The sequence below is a fragment of the Tachysurus vachellii genome, chromosome 3, assembly GCF_030014155.1.
Source record: "Tachysurus vachellii isolate PV-2020 chromosome 3, HZAU_Pvac_v1, whole genome shotgun sequence".
Lineage (NCBI taxonomy): Eukaryota > Metazoa > Chordata > Actinopteri > Siluriformes > Bagridae > Tachysurus > Tachysurus vachellii.
Window position 1 is genome coordinate 9,090,603 of NC_083462.1, and position 25,108 is coordinate 9,115,710.

At 37.7% G+C, this 25,108-nt stretch overlaps 2 protein-coding genes across 3 annotated transcripts in view; one reads left to right on the top strand and one right to left on the bottom strand.

The window, feature by feature from the left end:
* On the top strand, positions 1 to 3,728 carry tdp2b (tyrosyl-DNA phosphodiesterase 2b). Its single transcript, XM_060865654.1, has 7 exons — positions 1 to 185; positions 407 to 555; positions 1,752 to 1,910; positions 2,125 to 2,216; positions 2,294 to 2,412; positions 2,491 to 2,661; positions 3,047 to 3,728. The coding sequence occupies exons 1-7, from the start codon at positions 72 to 74 to the stop codon at positions 3,320 to 3,322; spliced, it is 1,080 nt and encodes a 359-aa protein (XP_060721637.1). The 5' UTR covers positions 1 to 71; the 3' UTR covers positions 3,323 to 3,728.
* Positions 2,543 to 25,108, bottom strand: part of tmem64 (transmembrane protein 64) — a 27,312-nt gene continuing 4,746 nt past the window's right edge. For both annotated transcript variants that reach the window (XM_060865656.1, XM_060865655.1), the window contains 3 exons: positions 20,531 to 20,686; positions 17,863 to 18,760; positions 2,543 to 2,689 (listed from right to left, as the gene is read on the bottom strand). In XM_060865656.1, coding sequence (XP_060721639.1) covers positions 18,575 to 18,760; positions 20,531 to 20,686 — 342 coding nt within the window. In that variant the 3' untranslated portion in view covers positions 2,543 to 2,689; positions 17,863 to 18,574. The remainder of the gene's footprint in view (positions 2,690 to 17,862; positions 18,761 to 20,530; positions 20,687 to 25,108) is intronic.

The following is a 25,108-nucleotide window of genomic DNA, read 5'->3' on the forward strand; positions in this document are numbered from 1 at the left end:
TGTTATTCCGCTTACACCGAGTTGAACTAGCGCGCAGCTTCATTACTGATTTGACAGAAATAAACGGTGTAATGGAGGATTTAGAGGAAACAAGGTCTCGGCTCTGTGAGCAATTTGCAACCGTCACCGGGTCGGACAGCCCTGTGGCTCAGTGCTACCTCGCTGAAAACAACTGGGATTTGGAGGTAGGGATGAATTTAGGGTGACTCTCAAACGCCTTAGTAACCGCTACCTTAGTGACCTACATGAATATGTGCATGTTGTCATATGACTACTGCACACTACCAAGTGCACTTGTTTTGTAAAATGAAGCTATTTGAAACGAAGCCTGGTGTTATTTTGGATTATATAGCTACTATAGGCCTTGTTACAATGTCCTACATTATTTATTTATTTCTGTGTTTAGAGAGCTCTGAACTCTTTCTTCGAAGCGGATATGGAGTCGGTTTTTGACGTCGAGGACAAAGATGAGGAAAATAAACGACCTTTGTGTAAAGAGACAGACAGAGATGCTCCAGAGTCAGAAAGGAAGATGAACTCAAAACTCACAGAGTGGTAAATGTCCATGTTGGTTTAAATATTAAAGTCTAACCTTAAACACTTTTAATAAATACATTGAAATATTCCTGAGATGCTCAGCCATTTTTAACAGCTAACTTAATTGTCTGTGTTGTGTTTTTGATCATTTTTATTTTATTTTATTTATATTATTATTTGTATTGTCTGAATAACAAATGATAACATAAAAAAATGCAATGCCATGTTATTCAAATTTTAGAACAGTAACATAACATAAATGTAAAAAAAAAAAATTTACATCCAGCAAAACACTTAACAATTAATTTACATCCAGCAAAACATTTAACAATTAATTTACATCCAGCAAAACACTTAACAATTAATTTACATCCAGCAAAACAATTAACACAGTGAAGAGGAATTAACGGCCTTGTAAAAGTCCATAGTTTTGACAGCTTTTCGGCTTGTAAGTCCTTTTAAAGTTTCAAAATAAGTTTTCATTTCCAGCTTAAAATGAAAAATGTTTGGTTTCTTTCCAGACCACTTACATTTATCTTTATGAAACTTTCCAACTAAAATAAACAGACTTAAAATGAAAATATGACATTTCACCATTTTACTTTCCTCAAAAAAAAAAAACAACAACATTTTTTCTGTATATTAAATTTTGTCCTATGTAATGATTCAGGGTGTGTTAGTTGTGTGACACAGTGACATCCCAAGGGGACATTTTCCTAGTGCAGTTACAATGACAGCTAGCTTACTCTCTATCCTAAAAAGTGGGGATGTGGTGGCTCAAGTGGTTAAGGTGTTGGACTAATGCTCAGAAGGTCATGAGTTCAAATCCCAGGGCCTACAAGCTGTCACTGCTGGGCCCCTGAGCAAGGCCCTTAACCCTCAATTGCTCAGCTGTATAAATGAGATACGTAAATGCACGTCGCTCTGGATAAGAGTGTCTGCTAAACGCCATAAAATCATCCAAGATTAGAAATAATGTTTCCTAAAGTGTCGTATAAGTGTAATATATTACACTCAAATATGTGCATATTTTTTCTTCACAAAAGTAGGTGAGTTGGAATGTAGCAATAATTTCTTGCTTATAAAAAGGCGAAGTAGTATTTTGTTCATTTAAATTTGTTACGCAACAGAACGAATTCTTGAATCTGATGGTGGGTCAGGTGGTGAGCATGATATTCATGTAACTGCAGGGCTCTTCTCTTTTGACATGCTAGTATCGACTTGACTGAGGACGAGCCTGCTTGCTCTAATTCCAAAAACAGTTTGGAGGACGAAGATGACCGCAAGCTCTCGCTCATCTCCTGGAATGTAGACGGATTAGATACGCTGAACCTCAAGGAACGAGCCAGAGGCTTGTGCTCTTATCTGGCACTGTGAGTGCTACTGAGTGACTCTCAAGCTTGCTATTAAATGCAGAGCACTCATCTCTAATATAAATGACAATATATTATCAATATGTCTACATGTGATCTTTAGTGATGCAAAAGGGGGGGTTCTGGGGTTGCCTTTCATTTTTACTTCCATTGACATGTTTATTTTTACTACAGTTAACTGCGTGCTGATTTGTTTTGTACTGTACTGCCACAGATACACACCAGATGTGGTATTCCTACAAGAGCTCATCCCTCAGTACCTTCAGTATCTTAAGAAGCGAGCAGTCACCTACCAGATTGTTGAAGGTATCTACGGCAATACGGTTTCCTGATGAGAGACGTTTGAAGTACTTTTCTAAACATTCGTTTTATTCACATTTAAGGAAACGAAGAAGGATACTTCACTGCCATAATGCTGAAAAAGTCCAGAGTAAAACTACAAAGTAGTACAATAATTCCTTACCCAACAACAAGGATGATGAGAAATCTGTTATGTGCCAAAGTTAGTGACAGAACATGGCATTCATGTATTAAACAGTTAAGAGTATGAAATGCGTGAACTGTCTTCTGTAACCTGCAGGTAACAGTTTTAGGTCAGGAGCTCTGCTTGATGACCTCACACTTGGAGAGTTGTAAAGATCAGGCTGCAGAGAGGATGAAACAGCTGAAGGTCGTGCTGCAGAATGTAAAGGAGGAGCCAGATAACATGACAGTCATATTTGGAGGGGACACCAATCTTCGAGACTCTGAGGTTAGGAGCAGGGCAGGATGTCGTCTGTCTGTTTTGGTAAAAATACGAGTTAATTGATGCAATGTTAATTTTATTTAATTAATGTCTCATCATTTTTTTAAAAATTTGCATTAAAAAAAAAAGGAAGAAAGACAAAATGTGTGCATGATAGCATAGCAAAAAATGACCCTGAGGCTCTTTTGAAGTCATTTCTTTTGTGTTTTATAATCACAGCATTCCATTAGCTATTATTTCCCATTGAAGAACATACCCAAGTGTTGTATTTCATACATTTAGCATAGCATTATTAAATAACCGCTTCAGATTTTCTTACCACAGTATATAGTAGTATATAGTATACACTAAGTGTGTGTGTGTGTGTGTGTGTGTGTGTGTGAGTGTATAGGTAGCACAAGTGGGTGGTCTGCCTCCTGGTGTGATTGATGTGTGGGAGGAGCTCGGCAAACAGGAGCACTGCAGATACACATGGGACACTAAAATAAACAACAACAAAAGCGTGTCATATATAAGCAGGTGTCGCTTTGACCGTATCTACCTGAGACCTGCCAAAACAGGGGCTAAAGTGAGTCCAGACCACATGGTGCTGGTCGGAATGGAGAAGCTGGACTGTGGTTACTACACCAGCGACCACTGGGGAATCTACTGCAGTTTTACCAGTTAAGCTTGGAGTGTATGATTCTATCCACTCACAGTTTAGGAACAAGTGTACATATGCTTGAGATTATGAGCAAGAAGACAGAATGGATTATGATTTTCCAGTCAGTTTGCGCCGAAGCTAATGCATGAGGGTTTAATTCCAGTCTGACTGCTCGATTTTATCTGCTTTTGTACCAAAATAGACCATTTTAAATGTCTATACACCTGTTCAAAATAAAACATCTGACCAACATTAGTACTTGGTCCAGTTTAGCAGTCACACTACCTCTTTTAACTAGTTTATATATTTTACTTGATTCGAAGCCTAATGATGGGAACAATGATGGGAACATCAGTATAAAATCAGTTATACATGTACTTGTTAACATGTTTTATTTTTGTGTATATGTTTGAATAAACAATAAACTGAATATCATCTCAGGGAGTTTTTCCTTGCCACTGTCACCTCCGGGTGGCTCATAGTGATAGGGACAGATATATAGTATCATAAAATTTAAATCAATATTTTTTAAAATTCATTTTAAACTTTTAATTGTATATATTAATTTAGTTATTTTTATCCTTATTTTTTCTTATTATTATATATTTATTTCTTTTTCCTCTCTCTTCTGTTTTCATACTTCTGTAAAGCAGCTTTGAGACAATGGGAACGGTTAAAAGCTCTATACAAATAAATTGAATTGAAACAATGCATGTGAAAAAAGGAACTCACTTGTTCTGCAAACAACTTTAAATACAACTAAAAAAAGATAAAGAGGTTGTATATGAATATAAAAATGTATATGATTTAGAATTATTAACAAGGTATGGTACAAGAGGAATAAAACACTTTGGGATGTACTAGGAAGATAACCAGTGTTGGGATTTTCCAGCAAATTATTTTCACATCATTGTTTAACCAGTCATATATTTTATTCCTTGTACTAATGACAGACTTCACAAATTTCAAAATAGTGAGATTTATGTCCCTTTATATCCCACATCCACTGTAATAATTTCACAGAATGTTATTTAACAGTTATTTAATAATGATAATGAGTAAGGGGGGGCACGGTGGCTTAGTGGTTAGCACGTTCGCCTCACACCTCCAGGGTCAGGGTTCGATTCCCGCCTCCGCCTTGTGTGTGTGGAGTTTGCATGTTCTTCCCGTGCCTCGGGGGTTTCCTCCGGGTACTCCGGTTTCCTCCCCCGGTCCAAAGACATGCATGGTAGGTTGATTGGCATCTCTGGAAAATTGTCCCTAGTGTGTGATTGCGTGAGTGAATGACAGTGTGTGTGTGTGCGCCCTGTGATGGGTTGGCACTCCGTCCAGGGTGTATCCTGCCTTGATGCCCGATGACGCCTGAGATAGGCACAGGCTCCCCGTGACCCGAGGTAGTTCGGATAAGCGGTAGAAGATGAATGAATGAATGAATGAATGATAATGAGTAAGTGGACTTGTATTTGATTAAAAACTAGTAGAAAAGATGGACATTTTCTTTAATGTGGCATAATCAAATCGATAGTTTCACTAAAATAAAACAGCCTTACTGTAGGTGTGTGTGTGTGTGTGTGTGTTTGAGAGAAAAAGATCAGTTAACAAAGCGTAGAGGTGAAAACCTTAGCTTATTAATAAAAAATATTACATGGGGATTAATTACCAAATTTGTAATCACAGTGCCAATGTATTAAAATCTGATAGTTGATCTAGATATTTACACATAATTTCTAAATTTGGTGATAATAAGCCAAGTGAAAATTAAAACTGGCTCTGCAAACCTTACTAATTTTACTGCTTATAGACAACATCTTTCCAACACACTACTAGACTCTGTGGTATACAGTTGTAAGATGATTTATAATTTATATTCTCACTATCTGCTCTCACACAGATGAAGAGGAGTTTCTTCACCATGTGGTCTAAAGGCCTCTGGATTTTACCAAGGCCTCTGGATTGGTAAATCTAAATCTATAAATATATCCTGAGATCTGTAAAGCTGCTTTGAGACAATATTCATTTTAAAAGCACTGTATGAATAAAATAGAAAGGTCAAAATGTTATTGTGAACGCAGTTCTCTTTTATCCCCCTGACAGCATCTTTCCAATGCTGAGACTATATTAAGTTTTTATGGATCTTTCTAAATATATTACATGCTTGAGAAGTCACCAGTTGAGGGCATGGTGTTAGGAACTACTGGGACAATTCCCTACCTGACCACTAGAAGGTCCACTTGGTGCTGGTAGGTCTTTCTCTACAGCTTGTTGACTGTCATGTGTTTTCCCAAGTGTTTTGTTTCCTGTTTCATCACCTCTTCCATTACACCTAAAGTGTTGCCCTATTTATGTCTACACTTTTGAGTCTGTCTTTGTCAAGTCATTGTTCAGTTTGGTATTTTGGGTTTTTTTATTGTTTCATTACTTTTTGGTTTCAGTGACGTCTTTATGTCTTCAGGTTGTTTTAAATGAATAAAATCAAAGACTGTTTTATCCTGCACTTGTGTCTGATTGGTGGCGTCGCTCCAAAATAGTGACACATGGGCTAATTTGCATATTAAAGTGTGTTACATAAAGAAGTTTTTTTTTTTTTTTTGTACTTTGTTGTGGGAAAGTGGTTGGAAAAATAAGGAGACTGTAACAAAAATGATATCAATAATTATTTATCAATAACTAAATATTTTATTTTTAATTATTGGAAAAAAGCGAGTTTAATAAAAATATACCACAAAAATACATACAAATTCTTGCTCTTTTTACTTACATACTATTTTATGTAAATAATGTATGCATTCTAGGAATTCTTTTTTTAGCATGCATATTTATGATATTTACTGTTTTTAAATATGTAAATATAAAATATTAAAAACAGTTCTAGTGTATACGTTTATGCAAATGTTTCTATCATTTTTGTTTTAGAAGGCTTTTTTTTTTTTACTTATTCTACTGTTATTTCTGTTATTCTATTAAGACTATTAAGAGACACAATGCTGTCCCTTAAACCAGAACTGGAGCAATAAATGGAGCAGTCTGAGGATCAGTTACACAGTTTACTCAATTCACTTGGTGTTAAATGAGTTAAACTGTATATAAATAAACATGCATTATACTTGCAAGACCTTATTCTCCAATCACTCTAAAGTAAACAGTTTATGAAATTCAAGCAGCTGTGCAAAGCCAAGGACAGAGATAAGAATCACAACCCAGGAAATGAAAGCAAACAATTTAAAACCATTGAAACTTATTTATTAGTGTTTTTTTTTTTTTATAACTGGACACGTACTTGTCGGATAAAATGAGTAAGACGAGTGAGTGAGTGTACACGTCTTGCATTCAGTGCGTTACTAGTGATCAGTGTGAGTCAGAGTCTGAATCTTTTCGTTATATTTGTCCTTGTACTTTAATCTCTAATAGATTCCTATCTGAATGTACTTTGGAATATACAACTCAGACAAGAGCCAGGTAGGGTTATGACATGAGTATCAGTACCAGTTATAATGTATTCTTGCCCTGACATCTGCTATTAAAAGTGGTTAAAGGATCTGTCTAGGTCCTATGTGCAATGTTCTATGTTGTTTCACACATCTACATGTAAGAATCATAAAATAAAAACTGAAACTCTAAACTCTTTCACATTTATCTTTTGATCACAAAACCAAATATTTTAGTCTGTTTTTTTTTTTTTTTAAATTTTAGTCAACAAAAGCAAATGAATTAGCCTGGCCATTCCAATAGTTTCAGAGATAACGTGCTGTTTACTTTATATGTAGTTTAAATATAGTTTGCGGTTTTAAAATCAAACTTTTCCCTTTGAACTACATTTTCTGTTCATGAAATGGAAGTTCCTGCCAATAATCTTGGGCACTGAGGTATCATGGAAATTGTCAAAGTCGGTCAAACTCAGATTAAAACATTATATATTATAATTTTATTGAAATGTCATCATACTGAATTGAATTTCTCTCCCTTTTCAATTTCTACGACCTTACCTGCCGAATATATTAAAAATATATTTTTTTTAGAACAAGCAAAGGGAAAAACATTTCCATCATGGACTCATAATGTCATTCAAGCTGCATTATGAATAAGCCACTTGTTTGTTTTAGGATTAAACTTAAGTTGAAGTTTAACCACAGAGACAATACAAACTTAATAATAAAAAATAAAAAAAGATCCTAATTTGACAACCTCTATGGTAGACATATAGTATATTATAAAAATATACAATATACACTTATTATATGAGACATCTTTATTTATTCATTGTGTAGTTTATTTGGTACGTGGTTTATTCAGACTCTTTGATAAGCATGACACAGTAAACAGGACAATCAATGGCGATGAAAGGTTGTCTTGTGTAAATACTGCTCCCTTGCATAACAACACAACACCAACCAGGCTGCAGACGTGTTCTTCTCCTCCTTATCAATGAGCACTTTCAGTGAAGACATACATGCTGAGCAGACATGCAGTTAACTCTGGAAATCTCACTGTGGAATCAGTCAGCCTGGGAATCAGTAACTAAACTGGATTTGTCAGATTCCACTTACTTGTTTTCTTTCCAGTGAATGTAGAGCCTAAATTTAAATAGAGCTAGAATGGTACATCAACTCTATAATCCTGTTTGACATATCACAGCAGTTGCATTTTAGTTTAGCAAATTCAAATAGGAAAAGAATTTAAGTCATTAGAATAACAAGCTTTTAGACAGTTGTAGTGTATGGAAATACAGGGCATGCTGTAAACGAAGCAGAAAGCAACCAAATTGAAACTGATTATTTTTAAAGAACAGCACGTTGTTGGTTTCTGTTATCGCTTACATTATAGCAAGGCTAAACTCTTACACTCCTCACCAGCCTCTTAGTTCTCTCTGTCTTTTTTTTTTTTTTTTTTTTTTTTGAGGTTAATAAGACATCCAGTGCACTTCTCTGAAAAATAAAAAAATTGCTCTTCACATGAAGGAGAATTTACTATTAGTATAACTATTACAATGGTACCAGTAATAGTACATTATGTAACTGTAAATAATATATTAGTTTTAGTTATTTATTAGTTTTATTTATTTATTATTAGCATATATATATATATATATATATATATATATATATATATATATATATATATATATATATATACACACACACAAAATGCAAAATTATTTTTTGCAAAATTATGTGAGCTTTTGATTTCAGATTTTGATATCTGTTCTTGCTCTTGTGCAGCAATAACTGTAAGTCAAGTTTCCGGTAACTTTTGATCAGTCCTGCACAACAGCTAAAAGATAGAAGAATTTTATTCCAGTCCTCAGTACAGAAGAGCTTCAACACTGGGATTTTAGTGGGTGTCCTCACATGAACTGCTTGCACCATGTTTCAAGTTCAAGTTCAATTTAGCTTTATTGTCATTCCGCTACATGTTGAGACATGCAGTGGAACGAGATGTCGTGTCTCACAGGTCAAAGGTGCAACATACGTACAGACATAAACATAAAACAACAACGAAGCAGGGGGCAGGTACCGACTATGCCATCAGTACAAAAAATACACTCAAGAAATAAATATAAATATGTAGACTATAACAATGCTTCCCTAGATATTGTACATGTGCAACAGGAGGCATTCAAAGTCAAGCAGCTGGTAGCAGGCTAGTGCAAGATGCAATGTGCAACACGAGCATGTAAACATGTGTATTGTCTGTGGGTTTTGCACATCGTTTTAGTTTTTTTTTTGTGCCAGTGTGCTAATGCTGTGGTGAGTGCGGCTTGTGGTGGTCAGGTGGGTCACGTCACAGGAGGCCTTTGTGTTTTTCAGGGGCGGCAGTGGTGGTTTGAGTTCAAGGCTCTCACAGCGTGGGAGAAGAAACTGTTCCACAGTCTAGCAGAGCATGCTCTGATGCTCCTGTACCTTCTTCCTGATGTTAGGAGCTGAAAGATGTTGGAGGGATGTGTGGGGTCCCCCACCATGCTGTTGGCCCTGCTGAGGCATGAAGATGTCCTCGATAGAGGGGAGAGGGGCGCCGATGATCTTTGCGGCTGCATTCACTATCCGCTGATGGGTCTTGCGGTCTGCTGCACTGCAGTTCCCGTGCCATACAGTGATGCAGTTCGTCAGCACGCTCTCTATGGTTCCTCAGTAGAAGGTGGTGAGGATGGGTGGAGGGAGACATGTGCAGCCGCTGATGTGCCTTCTTGGAGAGTGACCGTGTTGGTGGACCAGGTGAGATTATCCGTGATGTGCACCCCCAGGAATTTTGTGCCGCCAACCCTATCTACTGTTGTGTTGTTGATGGTCAGTGGTCGGTTCTCAATGGAGTTCCTTCTGAGGTCCATCACAACCTCTTTTGTCTTCTCCACATTGAGGGACAGGTTGTTTGTTTCACACCATTTAGCCAGCTGAGCCACTTCCTCTCTGTAGTGCGTTTCGTCGTTGCTGCTGATGAGCCCGATCACAGTTGTGTCATCAGCAAACTTGACAATGTTGGAGCTGAACTTGCAGTGCAGTCGTGTGTCAGCAGTGTGAAGATCAGTGGGCTGAGCACACAGCCTTGTGGCGCGCCTGTGCTCAGTGTGGTAGTGCTCGATGTTTTTTGGCCGACACGCACTGACTCTGGTCTTCGGGTTATAAAGTCCAGGATCCAATTACAGAGGTAGTTGCTAAGGCCCAGCGCTTGCAGTTTTTGAATGAGCTGTTGTGGGATGATTGTGTTGAATGCTGAGCTGAAATCTATGAACAGCATTCTGACGTAGGAGTTTTTATTTTTGAGGTGTGTATGGGCTAGGTGGAGGCTAAGGGCAATCGTCTGTGGATCGGTTCTGGCGATATGCAAACTGGAACGGATCGAGGGTGTTGGGGAGACTGGTTGTTATGTTTTTCATGACTAGCCTCTCAAAGCACTTCATCATGATTGTTGTCAGTGCTATGGGACGGTAGTCATTCAAACAGGACACAGGTGCTTTCTTCGGTGCCGGTATGATGTTTGTGGACTTGAGACATGTGGGGACGACTGCCTGGCTCAGTGAGGTGTTGAAGACATCTGTAAGGACTTCAGTCAACTGTGCTGCACAGTCTTTCAGTACCCGGCCTGGTATACCATCAGGGCCCGCAGCCTTGCGTCAGTTAATACTGGATAGGGTCTTCCTTATATTGGCTGGAGAGAGACAGAGCACCTGGTCGTTGGGTGACGTGGGCAGTTTTTGTGCAGGTGTGTTGTTCTGTATGTCAAACCGTGAGTAGAATAGGTTCAGTGTGTCAGGGAGTGATGTGTTGTTTTCACAGGCCTGTGGCGGAGGCTTGTAGTCTGTGATGTTTCGGATGGCTTTCTACAGTCTTTACTGTCTGTGAAGTGACTGTTGATTTTGTCTGGTTATGACATGAGTATCAGTACCAGTTATAATGTATTCTTGCCCTGACATCTGCTATTAAAAGTGGTTAAAGGATCTGTCTAGGTCCTATGTGCAATGTTCTATGTTGTTTCACACATCTACATGTAAGAATCATAAAATAAAAACTGAAACTCTAAACTCTTTCACATTTATCTTTTGATCACAAAACCAAATATTTTAGTCTGTTTTTTTTTTTTTAATTTTAGTCAACAAAAGCAAATGAATTAGCCTGGCCATTCCAATAGTTTCAGAGATAACTTGCTGTTTACTTTATATGTAGTTTAAATATAGTTTGCGGTTTTAAAATCAAACTTTTCCCTTTGAACTACATTTTCTGTTCATGAAATGGAAGTTCCTGCCAATAATCTTGGGCACTGAGGTATCATGGAAATTGTCAAAGTCGGTCAAACTCAGATTAAAACATTATATATTATAATTTTATTGAAATGTCATCGTACTGAATTGAATTTCTCTCCCTTTTCAATTTCTACGACCTTACCTGCCGAATATATTAAAAATATATTTTTTTTAGAACAAGCAAAGGGAAAAACATTTCCATCATGGACTCATAATGTCATTCAAGCTGCATTATGAATAAGCCACTTGTTTGTTTTAGGATTAAACTTAAGTTGAAGTTTAACCACAGAGACAATACAAACTATACAAACTTAATAATAATAAAAAAAAAAGATCCTAATTTGACAACCTCTATGGTAGACATATAGTATATTATAAAAATATACAATATACACTGCCCTGCGATGGGTTGGCACTCCGTCCAGGGTGTATCCTGCCTTGATGCCCGATGACGCCTGAGATAGGCACAGGCTCCCCGTGACCCGAGGTAGTTCGGATAAGCGGTAGAAGATGAATGAATGAACAATATACACTTATTATATGAGACATCTTTATTTATTCATTGTGTAGTTTATTTGGTATGTGGTTTATTCAGACTCTTTGATAAGCATGACACAGTAAACAGGACAATCAATGGCGATGAAAGGTTGTCTTGTGTAAATACTGCTCCCTTGCATAACAAGGGAGGCTAAGGGCAATCGTCTGTGGATCGGTTCTGGCGATATGCAAACTGGAACGGATCGAGGGTGTTGGGGAGACTGGTTGTTATGTTTTTCATGACTAGCCTCTCAAAGCACTTCATCATGATTGTTGTCAGTGCTATGGGACGGTAGTCATTCAAACAGGACACAGGTGCTTTCTTCGGTGCCGGTATGATGTTTGTGGACTTGAGACATGTGGGGACGACTGCCTGGCTCAGTGAGGTGTTGAAGACATCTGTAAGGACTTCAGTCAACTGTGCTGCACAGTCTTTCAGTACCTGGCCTGGTATACCGTCAGGGCCCGCAGCCTTGCGTCAGTTAATACTGGATAGGGTCTTCCTTATATTGGCTGGAGAGAGACAGAGCACCTGGTCGTTGGGTGACGTGGGCAGTTTTTGTGCAGGTGTGTTGTTCTGCATGTCAAACCGTGAGTAGAATAGGTTCAGTGTGTCAGGGAGTGATGTGTTGTTTTCACAGGCCTGTGGCGGAGGCTTGTAGTCTGTGATGTTTCGGATGGCTTTCCACAGTCTTTACTGTCTGTGAAGTGACTGTTGATTTTGTCTGCATATGTCCGTTTAGCTTTTTTGATGCCACATGACAGATTGGCTCTTGCTGTTCTAAGAGCTGCCTTATCTCCTGTCCTGATAGCTTAATCTCTGGTCTTTAGCAGCTCATGGACCTCAGCTGTCATCCACTGCTTTCGGTTTGCCCTTGTGATGATGGTCTTGGTGACTGTGACATCATCAATGCACTTTTTGATGTATGCACTCACGGTTTCAGTATACTCCTGCAGATCTGTGCGGTTGTTGTAGGTGGCTGCCTCTCTGAACATATTCCAGTCCGTGCACTGAAAGCAGTCCTAGAGTTTTGACGTAGCATCCTCTGGCCAGACTGTGATGAGTTTCTGAACCGGTTTTGTGAGTGTCAGGACTGGTCTGTATGCGGGGATTAGCATAACAGAGATGTGATCTGAGAACCTGAGGTGGGGGTCGGGGCTCAGCCCTGTATGCATGCTTCTCTGTAGTGTAAACAAAGTCCAGTATATTATTTCCCCTTGTTCCAGAGTTCACATGTTGGTAGAACTTCAGTAACACTGTCTTTAAGTTGGCGTGGTTAAAACAGACTGTATAAGGTTCTTATGTTGGAATTTAGTATTTTTCTTTCTCCAAAAATAATGCTCCTCATTTTAAAACAAAACAGTTTTATTTTGGTCTCATTCCACCACAAATTATATTTCCAATAGTCTTCTGGCTTGTCCACCTGATCTTTAACAAACCTCATGGACAGCAATGATGTTTTTGGAGAGTAATGACTTTCTCCTTGTGACTCTGCCTTGCTCACCGAGTTTGTTCAGTATTTACCTGATGGCAGACTAATGAACATTAACGTTAGCCAAAGTAAAAGAGGCCTTTAGTTGCCTTTAGAGGCCTGTATTCCTTTCTGACCCAACAGACTATTACATGTCTTGCTTTTGGAGTGATGTTTGTTGGTTGACCCCTTCTGGGAATGCACCAATGGTCTTAAATTTCCTCTATTTGTACTGAATCTATATGACTATGAGTCCAAACTCTTAACAGAGGATTTTGTAACCTTTTCCAGCCTGATGAGCAATAATAACTCTTTTTCTTTTTTCAAGTTCTCAGAATTCTCCCTTGTTTTTGCCATGATCCCCTTTCAAAAACACACATCATAAACATCAGACTTTGATATATCTCTGTTCTTTAAATAAAATTGAATGTCATCTCATTGACTGAGATCAGATGGACTTTATTTTGACCTTGAAATTAAGTACTTAACCAAGACATTCACATACTTTTGCCTCTCACAGATATATAATATTGGAATATTTTCCTGAATAAAAAAATTACCAAGTATGACATATTTGGGTTCTTTCTCTCTCTCTCTCTCTCATATATATATATATATATAGGGGACACGGTGGCTTAGTTGTTAGCACGTTCGCCTCACACCTCCAGGGTTGGGGGTTCGATTCCCGCCTCCACCTTGTGTGTGTGGAGTTTGCATGTTCTCCCCGTGCCTCGGGGGTTTCCTCCGGGTGCTCCGGTTTCCTCCCCCGGTCCAAAGACATGCATGGTAGGTTGATTGGCATCTCTGGAAAATTGTCCGTAGTGTGTGATTGCGTGAGTGAATGAGAGTGTGTGTGTGTGCCCTGTGATGGGTTGGCACTCTGTCCAGGGTGTATCCTGCCTTGATGCCCAATGACGCCTGAGATAGGCACAGGCTCCCCGTGACCCGAGGTAGTTCGGATAAGCGGTAGAAAATGAATGAATGAATATATATATACACACACACACTGGCCACTTTATTAGCTACACCTGTCCAACTGCTCGTTAACGCAAATTTCTAATCAGCCAATAACATGGCAGCAACTCAATGCATTTAGGCATGTTGACATGGTCAAGACGATCTGCTGCAATTCAAACCGAGCGTCAGAATGGGGAAGAAAGGTGATTTAAGTGATTTTGAACGTGGCATGGTTGTTGGTGCCAGATGGGCTGGTCTGAGTATTTCAGAAACTGCTGATCTACTGGGATTTTCACACACAACCATCTCTAGGGTTTACAGAGAATGGTCCGAAAAAGAGAAAATATCCAGTGAGCGGCAGTTCTGTGGGCGCAAATGCCTTGTTGATGCCAGAGGTCAGAGGAGAATGGCCAGACTGGTTCGAGCTGATAGGAAGGCAACAGAAACTCAAATAACCACTTGTTACAACCGAGGTATGCAGAAGAGCATCTCTGAGCACACAACACGTCGAACCTTGAGGCGGATGGGCTACAGCAGCAGAAGACCACACTGGTACTAGTAAGGTGTACCTAATAAAGTAGCCGGTGAGTGTGTGTGTGTGTGTGTATATAAAATGTATGTACCCCATACACATCCCTGTGAGTGAGTAGTTTACTAATATATATTAGAATATGGTCATTATAATGCATGCAAAATTTGCCTTCTAGTGAACTGCCATCAGTTATTACAGAAAATGTATCAGCAATCAATGATTGTTTTTTTACATTACACCATCTTACCTAATTATCTTAAAATGAATCAGTCTTAAACCAACTGATTTATATCAGACCTTTTTATTTCTTAAATAAACACAGACCAAGTGTGATACAGCGATAAATATCTGTTTACACACTGTAAGAATCTGTTTTACAAAATACAGTGAAACTGATAAATGCACTTGATTCATGGGGCAGAGGTTTCATAACGGTCCCTGATTTGTACTTATCTGAAATCACATGTGCACTGGGTTTCTGGTGTGCTGTAGCCGTAGGTGGAATCTCAGATAAAGACTCACCAAGAACCATGTTTCATCCCCATGTCAGATTTCGTCTGTTGCATAATTGTCAGAAATATCGATTAAACAAACTGTGAGTAAATCCCATTTGCCCATATATTTTTTATACTTGTCTTTTTTTTTTTGCATTCAACATCTATTTTTTTTCATGTACGTGTAGTATGATCATGCCAGAGGCTAGTGTCATGTCCTGTCATAGGCAGCAAGAGGTACAAGGCAGGCTGACATCATAACACAAGACCAGGAATGTTGCATTTCTCTACCTAAATCAAAGATGTTTCTGCTTCCAGTTATTGCTAAGTTTATCAAACGAGGGGAACATTCCTACTTCAAAACTTATCCGGACAGAAATCTCGTCGAGGAATGTTTTCGTGTGCCATTTCATACAACATGCAAGTGTGAAAACCGACGTAACAAACTGTTATAAAAGTTGATAGGTCTATTTATCTTAGCCATTTATATTTATGAGCCTGTAAAGATAAGTGTAGAACTTGATGTGGAATATTTGAGCCCTTATCAGCATTTTGCTCAGACCCTGGAGTCTAAGCAGCAGCAATGGGAATGGGAATTTGGATGTTAAAAAAAAATAAAAATAAATAAAGGATGGATTTCAAAATGACCAAACGTTCACAGACCTGTCGATTGTTAGGTTAGAAGTAAAGTCCACAAATTTCCAGAGGATGATTCCAGATATACGGTATACGAAAACCAAACAGTCCATTGATCATACTGAACAATAATTATATCAGATAATAGCTGAAAGCATGTCACGTGTGAACAAATCAGTAGCCTGGGTACCAGGGATGAGCAGGTTTCGCATCTGGGATATTAGTTTTAAATTGTAGTTGCAGGGAGTACAAGCAGGTTCAACAACCAGAAGAAAAACATATTTCCTAATTTTTTCAATTAATGAGCATTATTGTAAACATACAGCTTTTTGTGAAGCGACACCTCGGTATGTAAATTGAGCTAATTGTTACGAATCTCAACCGACGAGAGCGATGTGGTTGTCAGTAAAATAATCTTGTCAGACCGTGTACATGAAAACAGTTAAATCCAGTTCAAGGCTGCTATATAAATTCATGTGGAGAAAAACAAAGACGCTAACATTTAAAGCATTTGGAAGACGCCCTTATGCAGCGCGTCTGCCAAATAGCTAAAAGGCTCACCAGACAGTATGTTTACTTGTGGGGAGAAGACAGAACCAAATGTTTCCTAATGTGCTACATTAAAACGTTGATATATAAGGAAAATTATCATATACCTGTGTGTTTCACTTATTCGTTATGCACTTTAATAAGTAACCAGCATGGGATATGTTATTAGCATACATGGTTTTGGAGAACCAGACTGTGAGGAATTTAGAATGGAAATGAAACCTATTCTTTTTGCATAAACATATTTAAAAGTAAGCCATACTCATGTTTTTGTCATTTATTATAACTATTATTTTTACTTTACATCGTTAGTAGTGGCTAGCTGCTGATTAATCAAGTCTTCAGAAAACACAACAAAAGAAAAGCATTGACGTCATACCAACTAAAGGAACTGCCACGCAATAGTGTTGATGCTAGGAATGTGACATTTAAAGACTGCAAAAAAAAAAAAAAAATAAAAAAAGAAAAAAGTCAAACCAGGGCTGTTTCTTTTCCCTGAACAGTGAGACTGTTCCTAATTTTAAACTTGATATCCTCAGGAAAATAACAGCCGCCTGGTTTGTTCCTGTTGTGGGAATTTAGACCGCGAGGACTAATTGACCCATGAGATCTCTGGGGTAGGAGGAACACCGTGCTCAGAGCGCTAAGCTCATTAAGACAAAACCGAGGGCTAGTTTAAACAGCTCAGATGAAGTCAGCGAACATTCTGGAGGCGTTTGTGTCTAAAAACATCTACGCATCAGTTTTGATAAGGTTAGCCAGTCCTTCTTGGTGGTCTTGGAAAGAAGTTTGGATACTGTGGAAGATTTGTGCAGATGTTTCACTGGTTTCACAAAATTAAATAATTAACCTTATGTTCACACTAGCAAATGACTCATCACTTGTATCAGTTGCAGTTTCTCCCTTGTTAGTGTGAAGCTATTTAATATATTTATTTTAAAGATCTATAGCCAATATCTCATTACACAAGATATAGACTTTATACACTTTAGTTCAAGTGTATTATGTAAGTTGGGCTACTGCGTCATTGCGTACTAGAAGTTTAATGATCTAACCGTATGACTGATCTCTAATCCTTCTTTCCAATCTTGTTGGATTTCTTCATTATGTCTCTGGATACATTAATAAGAGGTCTTAAATGACCTTGACTTCGTATTGCGGATATACGTAGAAACTGAATGGACACCTGCTTTATTACTTGCGAGTGTGAACGTAGGGTTAGTTTTAAAGTGCCGTTCAACCTCACCAATAAATAATTCCTGCATTTATAATATTTAACTCCAGGAAATGATTATAATAATCTTAAAATATTCATTAATACTACATTAATTTTGATAATATTATTAATTATCCCTCAAACTTAAATAAGCAAAATATGTGAATATGGGGAATTGCTTCTCTTTGTTTTATGATGTTTATAATTTACCTGAAATATTAACAGTGACAGCTTAACACAGGTATTGCACACAATAAATATATGTTATGGAAATTGGCTCCAAATTAAAAGGCAAAAAAAAAAAAAAAAACAATTCACAAAAAAAAAAAAAAAAAAAAAAAAAAAAAGGTTTAAAGAAGCCCTATAGTAACACATTTGGTTAAATAGGATAAAAAAAATTATAATAAAAAAAAAAAAAAAAAAAGAAAGAAATGCTCACCAGCCTGTCCAAGTGGCATTACGAGAGACTGAACACAGATAAAATCCCGCTGCTCGGTTTCATCATTCTGCACTTGATGGATCTTGGCAAGATACCGTTAAATACCCTGCTGGGAAATTTGCCTTCCTTTCCATCTGTTGCTAGCAGAAGTGAAGAAGCGCGAATGTGATCCCGGGTTTGGCGTAAAGCAACTGTTTCCTAGCCAGGTGGTATGTCTTCGGTAATAATAATAATAACAATAATAATAAACATCATGATTCTGAAAAGCACCAAAAGCAAATGTATAACATATTTCTAAAAGCATATGACAATATATAGCATTTACACCAGCAGCTGTCTCTTTACTGCACAATACTGTAGTGTTCGCTCTAAAACACATGCTCGACACCTGCTCTAGATATATAAAAATTCTAATTTAAATCCGTACTCTATAAAAAAATAATCATTTCAAAACAAAAAAGTCCCAAAAGAAACTATTAGACTCTATTTAAACTTTGTCCTGCAGTACAAAATACTGGCTTCCTTTCGCACTTCGGAGAGAATTTCCAACGTCTTCCCGGATCACACACCAGCACTGAACCTGAACGGACGTTTCTCTGGCCTCGGATGCCGTCTTCATCATCTTTAGCCTGATCGTTTTCTGTCAGGACCACGCCACAAAAAAAGGCTGTGGTATTATACGTCGAACCAGGATAAATGTCACTGTGAAGCGTCAGACGATGTTAATCCCTCCGCACGCCGCGGTCCGCTTGCTGCAGTACGTGGAGCTGCCGTGGTTCGACATGCTGCCGTTCATATGTGATGTTTTCATCTCCATTTGGCAGGCTGCGATAGCGGCATTCAGCTCCAACTGCGCTCGGTGCACGACGTAAAACATCAGCCCTATGCTGATAAAGATCTGAGGAAGATAAACAGATAAGCTCTCTTAAAGTACAGTATTCTTGTGGTTTTCATTTTAGTCAATGTACAAACTTTGAGCCACAGAATAGATTGTAATATTGGAAATTAACAGATTAATGGTTATACAGCATTCTGAATTACACCACAGTGCTGTTAAAGTATCGATTCTGATTGGTCGGAAGGTTGATTAATTTTCCTATAACAGCAGTTCTGGAAGTAGTTATGACTAAAATAAAACACAATCATTTATTCATTCATTTTCTGCCGCTTATCCGAACTACCTCGGGTCATCATCTCAGGCGTCATTGGGCATCAAGGCAGGGTACACCCTGGACGGAGTGCCAACCCATCGCAGGGCACACACACACTCTCATTTACTCACACACTACGGACAATTTTCCAGAGATGCCAGTCAACCTACCATGCATTTCTTTGGACCGGGGGAGGAAACCGGAGTACCCGGAGACACATGGCGGAGGCGGGAATCGAACCCCCAACCCTGGAGGTGTGAGGTGAACGTGCTAACCACTAAGCCCTTATATTAACATGCGCATTCAAACACATCATTGTTTCTATAGTAACAATTCAATCAAAAGGACTTGTACGGCAGGCCTAAGTTGATTTTTTTTTTCTTCATAACATGACAAGCTCCGTTTTTTGTTCTAATAGAGGACAAAAAAAAGAGAGACTGGTAATTGTGTCCCTGTTTAGAGCTATTATAATGTAAGTGATATGAGGACAAACTGATGGGATATTAAAGGTAACTATATATTAATGGTAACTGTGTTGTGTGACAGAAGAGTGTCAGCAAAAATCAAAGGAAAGGTGTAGAAGACAGTAGAGAGAGCAGCTCTGCTGTAGGGGTTAGAGACTGTAGCAGTGAGGAAAAGACATGAGGCAGAGATGGAGGTAGCAGAGATGAGGATGTTGAGGTTCTCTTTAGGAGTGACGAGGATGGACAGGATTAGGAACGAGCACATCAGAGGGACAGATCAGGTCGGCTGTTTTAGGGACAGGGGACAGAGAGGATAGATTGAGATGGTTTGGACATGTACAGAGGAGAGAGATGGTTATATTGGTAGAAGGATGTTGGGGATGAAGCTGACAGGTAAGAGGTGAAGAGGAAGGACAAAGAGGAGATATATGTGATTGATGTGTTGAATGAAGGTAATTAGTAAAAGAGTAGAGGATGCCGAAGATAGAGTTAGGTGGAAACAGACAAAAGTAGACCCTTAGTGGGAAAAGACAAAAGTAGAAGAAGAAGAAGATGCATTAAAAGGTAACTATAAATGGATAAAATATGAGATGTTTTTTAAAGTATTGTTCTTGTCAGACTTCTGAGCCATAAGGCAGATTAAACAGTATAGGATGTGCTGTTACCTATAAAATAATCAACACTATGACACCATTGCCCAAGTGTTTGATTTCTTACATCAGCAACAGCACAAAGAAGCTTCAAATAATGTCCTTAATGTACATTTGCATCCAAAAGCGTGGTCCTGATCATTGTTGCATAACAAAAGACTGTTGTCTACATCAGACATGTTTAATAGCAGTAAGTCAAGCCTAGTAGACTTTTCTCAGACACGGGATTACGACATGTGTGATTAAAATCTTTAAAAACACCCAAAACAACTGTCTAATCCTCACACAATGTAAACCTCTGACAAGTTCAAATCATGCCCTTTAATCCCCTCAGTATTAGTCACTGCACTCCAGCTGACTCGATGGGGGATGGAAGAACTGACAAACACTGCAATTTCCTTACTTGCAGACTGAACACAAAGTATCCGCTGATGCTCTGCTCGGCTATGACGTCCTCTATGGTGCGCAGCGTGGTGCCCAGGTAGGAGTTGAGGAGCTGGGTAGGCAGAAGACCCACCGATGAAGCCACTAGGTAGTCTGGCAAGGACACGTTTGTGATCTAAATGCAGAAAGAATCACATTTGAGAACATAAAATTTAAACACAGGAATCTAACAGAAAATCTGAAATACTAATACCTGTTAATAGTGTCACTCAGAGGAGCATGTATATTTCAAGAAATTAAATTTTGGTGTTATGTTATGGCAGTACATCCAAAGTCTTTAATTCCTCAACTACTTCAGTAATCCGCCAGCGATTACAGATGAACTGTAAAAGCTGTTTTTATAAAAAATTAAACATCTTCTGACCAATTCAGCAAGTCGATTATGTCGATTCGAATTAGGAAAAAAAAATAGTGCGTATTGTTTTTTTTCCCCCCCCCCATGTACTGGTACTGATAATCTGTTAAATAAAGGAAAGGAAAAACCTTAAAATAAAAATAAATTAAAAATTTAAATAAAAATCTGTAGGATTTTCAAGATAGACAGGATGTGGCTCAAATTGAAAAAAATCTGTGTAGCTGAGAAAAAAAAAAGGATTTAAAAAAAAAAAGGCAACAAATTCTTGCTGACAAATATCAGAAATTTTAAGTCTGTTGGTTTCAGGTTAGTGTACCCTGCTGTATTCATGTCACTGCTAATCTCTTTTAATTTACACACGTCTTCAGTTATGTGTATCTGTGCTAGGCCTGATAGAAAGCTGTATACTTACTCCGGTTTAAACATCTAGTTTCAATTGGACAAACCCCACAATACAATGTGTTATATCTAAAAATCTTACAATGAGATCCCCTGTATGCAGTGTGCATTGTGTTTTGCTGTGTTGCCCACACAAACCAGTGTATTGTGTTTCAGCGGAAAACTCGTGACACGCTGAAATGTAGACGTCAACAAAAACTGCTTACTGAGGAGCAGACGCAACACAACTCCAGTATAAGCTCACTAGATGTGCCATCATATACAAGGTTGTTGGCTTCTTAATATGTAAATATATAGACAATACAAAACAAACACTATTAAAAATCCTGTAAAGGTCAATAAGCTGTTTCGTGTTTTCACAAGTTTGTTATACGCCCATGTCAAATTCTGGTAATAACTTTGAAGTGTGTGTGTGTGTGTGTGTGTGTGTGTGTGTGTGTTTTTTTTTTTCAAATTGAACTCATGAAGACAGACGTTGAAGCGCTCATACTTTATTGCTAGCTTCGATATTGGGCCGATTGTCTGCTTGTTAGTTAGCTTTCAGAATCAAGCATTAAAGTAAATGCAGTTATCTTGTATAGATGACGTAGCGAACATCCAATTGTAATAAAGAAAATCAGATCTTGTTGAATTTAGTGGTTCTCCAAGAGTTATCAGTGATAACTCATTCAGTGAAAATTCAGTGATTTTTATTTCGTTAGTCTGAGCAAATTTTTGCATTAAATGTTTATTAAAGTTCATTTTTTAAAACAAACCTCAATAATAATAATAATAATAATAATAATAACCAGAAAAACAATTAGCCTATAAATGATGGTAATAAAATGAAAGTTTAGGTAATGAAAAGCTTTATATCCAGAATGTTACTGAAAACGTTATCAGTTAGCATTAAAATTAATATCTGATTATTCGGGATATGCTAATTTACTGTTACATTTAAATGTGACTTAAAGAAAAAAAAAAAACCTGACATTTAATATTTTATTTCTCCTATGTACGTTTACAAAAAGCTAACTGCTAACTTTTTTGTTGTTGTTGGTGTCAGATGCCTTCAGGAAAAGCTCTGCTATTTTAGCCCTCTGAGGGATCACTGAACAAAATCCACTTGTGCTAATAAAGTATTGAAACAAGCGTGAAAAAGGAGACTGTAAGAAGATATTGTTACACACAGCATGGGATTACAGCCAGCTCCAGAGCTCAATATAAAACCTATATATCTAAACCTATTAAGCCGGTCAAAGTCGATCACAAACTCTATACTATTCACTCATCAATACTATTCATATTGAAGCTGAGATTCACAAAAAAAACCATCAATATGATGATGATATGATTTTCTCATACACTTTGATGCTTAGAATAATGTTTTTAACATCAAGTATGATCCATACTTGATAGTTAGCTATTAGCTAACTATCTTAGCCTAGCAAAAACTGTTTATTTAGCTATAAATATTTACCGTGTCTGCTACCGGACCACTAGCTGATGACACTTGACATAAATTTTAACTATCCAGGGAAAATAATGAAACAATTTTTGGGTAATAACCAATAAGTGAATTTGATATTATACTGTAGTGTACAGGAGGTAGTAAGAAAATTTTAGCTTAATTCTGAGAATTAGCTAGCCAGTGGCATGCTCAGTGAAGAGGGAAGCATTTCGCAAAACCAACATGAATTGACTTCGTATTTAAAATTGTTTTTTTAACCAGCCTCTGTTCTAAATCTGAGCATCTTGCAATTCATCACTAAACTAATCAAACATTTCTAGGACTCTTTTTTCAATATAAAAAAAAATTGTTGGACAATTTTACAAATTTACTTTCTAACTTTCAATTAAACCACTTAATGAAAATGCTAATTTAGCCAGTGTGTACAAATTCTCCTGGGCATTTTTCTGTTTTCCTGTTCCTTCAGTGATACAATGTTTACCATAAAGCTAAGGAAAATTAATGTATCCCTGTAGAATTATCCTCATTATTGTGCTGAAGAGGCAAGGAGAGAAAGAACAGATTGGAAGCTTCGGTTTTCCATTATAGCTACAACCACAATTTAAAACTGTTTTAAATTCTTAACAGTTGCCTAACTTCTATTTTATATACCAAAATAGTGCACTTCATAAATGGTGGGTGGCTTCAAATAGTCCCGGCGTCCAATCCTTAACCTGAACCTTACCGATCTAGACACATACTATAGATATAGGACGTAACAAGCTTGACCAATTTCAGCTAAATCTTTAGTAATGGTTGTTGATGTGCTGGTTTGAGTATTTTAGAAACTGCCTTTTGTTTTTCATACCAATCAGTTTAATCAAAGACAACAGCATTAGTTGAGCTCCGAAGATTTAAACGCCTTGTTGATCAGAAAGGTCAGAGGACTAGGAATAGATTGGTTTGGGCTGAGACGAAGGCTACGCTAACTACTCTAATAAGCTTCTCGGCTCAAAAGATGATACCAGGTTCCAAATACTGTCAGCTAAGACGAGAAACCTGAGGCTACAGTGGGCACAGGATCACAAACTGAACATCTGAGTACTGTGGGAAAAAAAGCCAGATGATCTAAAAATTGTTTTTTTTTTTTTTTTAACAGTTACTACCATGTTAAAAATGCTATGTTATTACAATACCACTTTGATACCGTTCTCTCGATCTCGGATCAGTGGGGCAGATGTTTAGAACTTATTTGCAGAGAATTATACATTTATAATCTGCAAAATTAAAACAGCCGATGAAAGATTATTGTGCATTTTGAATTCTTAACATAAACTGATGATGTAAAGAATATCAGCCCTTTGTTAAAGCACTACTTTCTACCTCTCTAGGGTGCACCGTAATTGGATTGTACTCCCTACAGTGTGCCACATACAGCACATACAATGTGATTCAGACACTGCTTCACTGTACATAAAAACAATTGTTTAGTGTATTCATCACTCTGTTTACTCAGAACCTGAAATACCTGCTTCACAACGGCACAAGATATTACAAAAACCGGTCTAATCATGTACACATTTAGCACTATATGCTGTTTTTTAGGGCCATTTTTACTTATTCTTTTTAAAATTACGTCACCCTTTTTTCAGCCTTACATCTAGCCTTTTTTATGCCAGCATTGATAAGAATCCTAGAAGGCAGAGAGGGGAAAAAAAAAAATAAAAAAAAAAGACAACAAAAGCCCTGGTGTCGGCTGGCAGGTAAGACGGCTGTGTCTGTTACGTGATGAACACATCGCACCTGGATAAAGTTAGAAGGAAAATAAAAAGTAAGAAAAAGAAAATGCTAACAGTAAATATATCTCATGTACAATGTCTGAATTGTGTTTAGATGGTTGTAGGACTCCTGTTTCAGCCACACAAAAAAGTTTCCCATATTTGCATAGTTTAAAAAAAAAAAAAAACAAAACCGACCATAACCAGAAAAAAAACCCATAAAATGCTATGCTAGATTGCATCCTTGCTATCCTTTACCTCACGAACCATGTGAAACTGGTTAGTCTGGTGTCAGTTTTCCAGACCATAACTGAATATAGAATGCAATATTTAAAGAGATGTTTAACTTGACGGTTCAACACCTGTACTTAAAGTCTGACCGCTTTAAAACTTGGCTTTATTGCTCCATATGTTCCTCAAATACACTTCCTGCGAGGTCCAGATTATTATAAAAATCTAACTGGATCCCTGCTGGACTGTGTCAAGATTCTCTATAATTCCTTATGAACATATATAATCACCAACCACAGACACTATTCTTTCCCATACATAGAGTACACAGGCCTTACAGCTTTC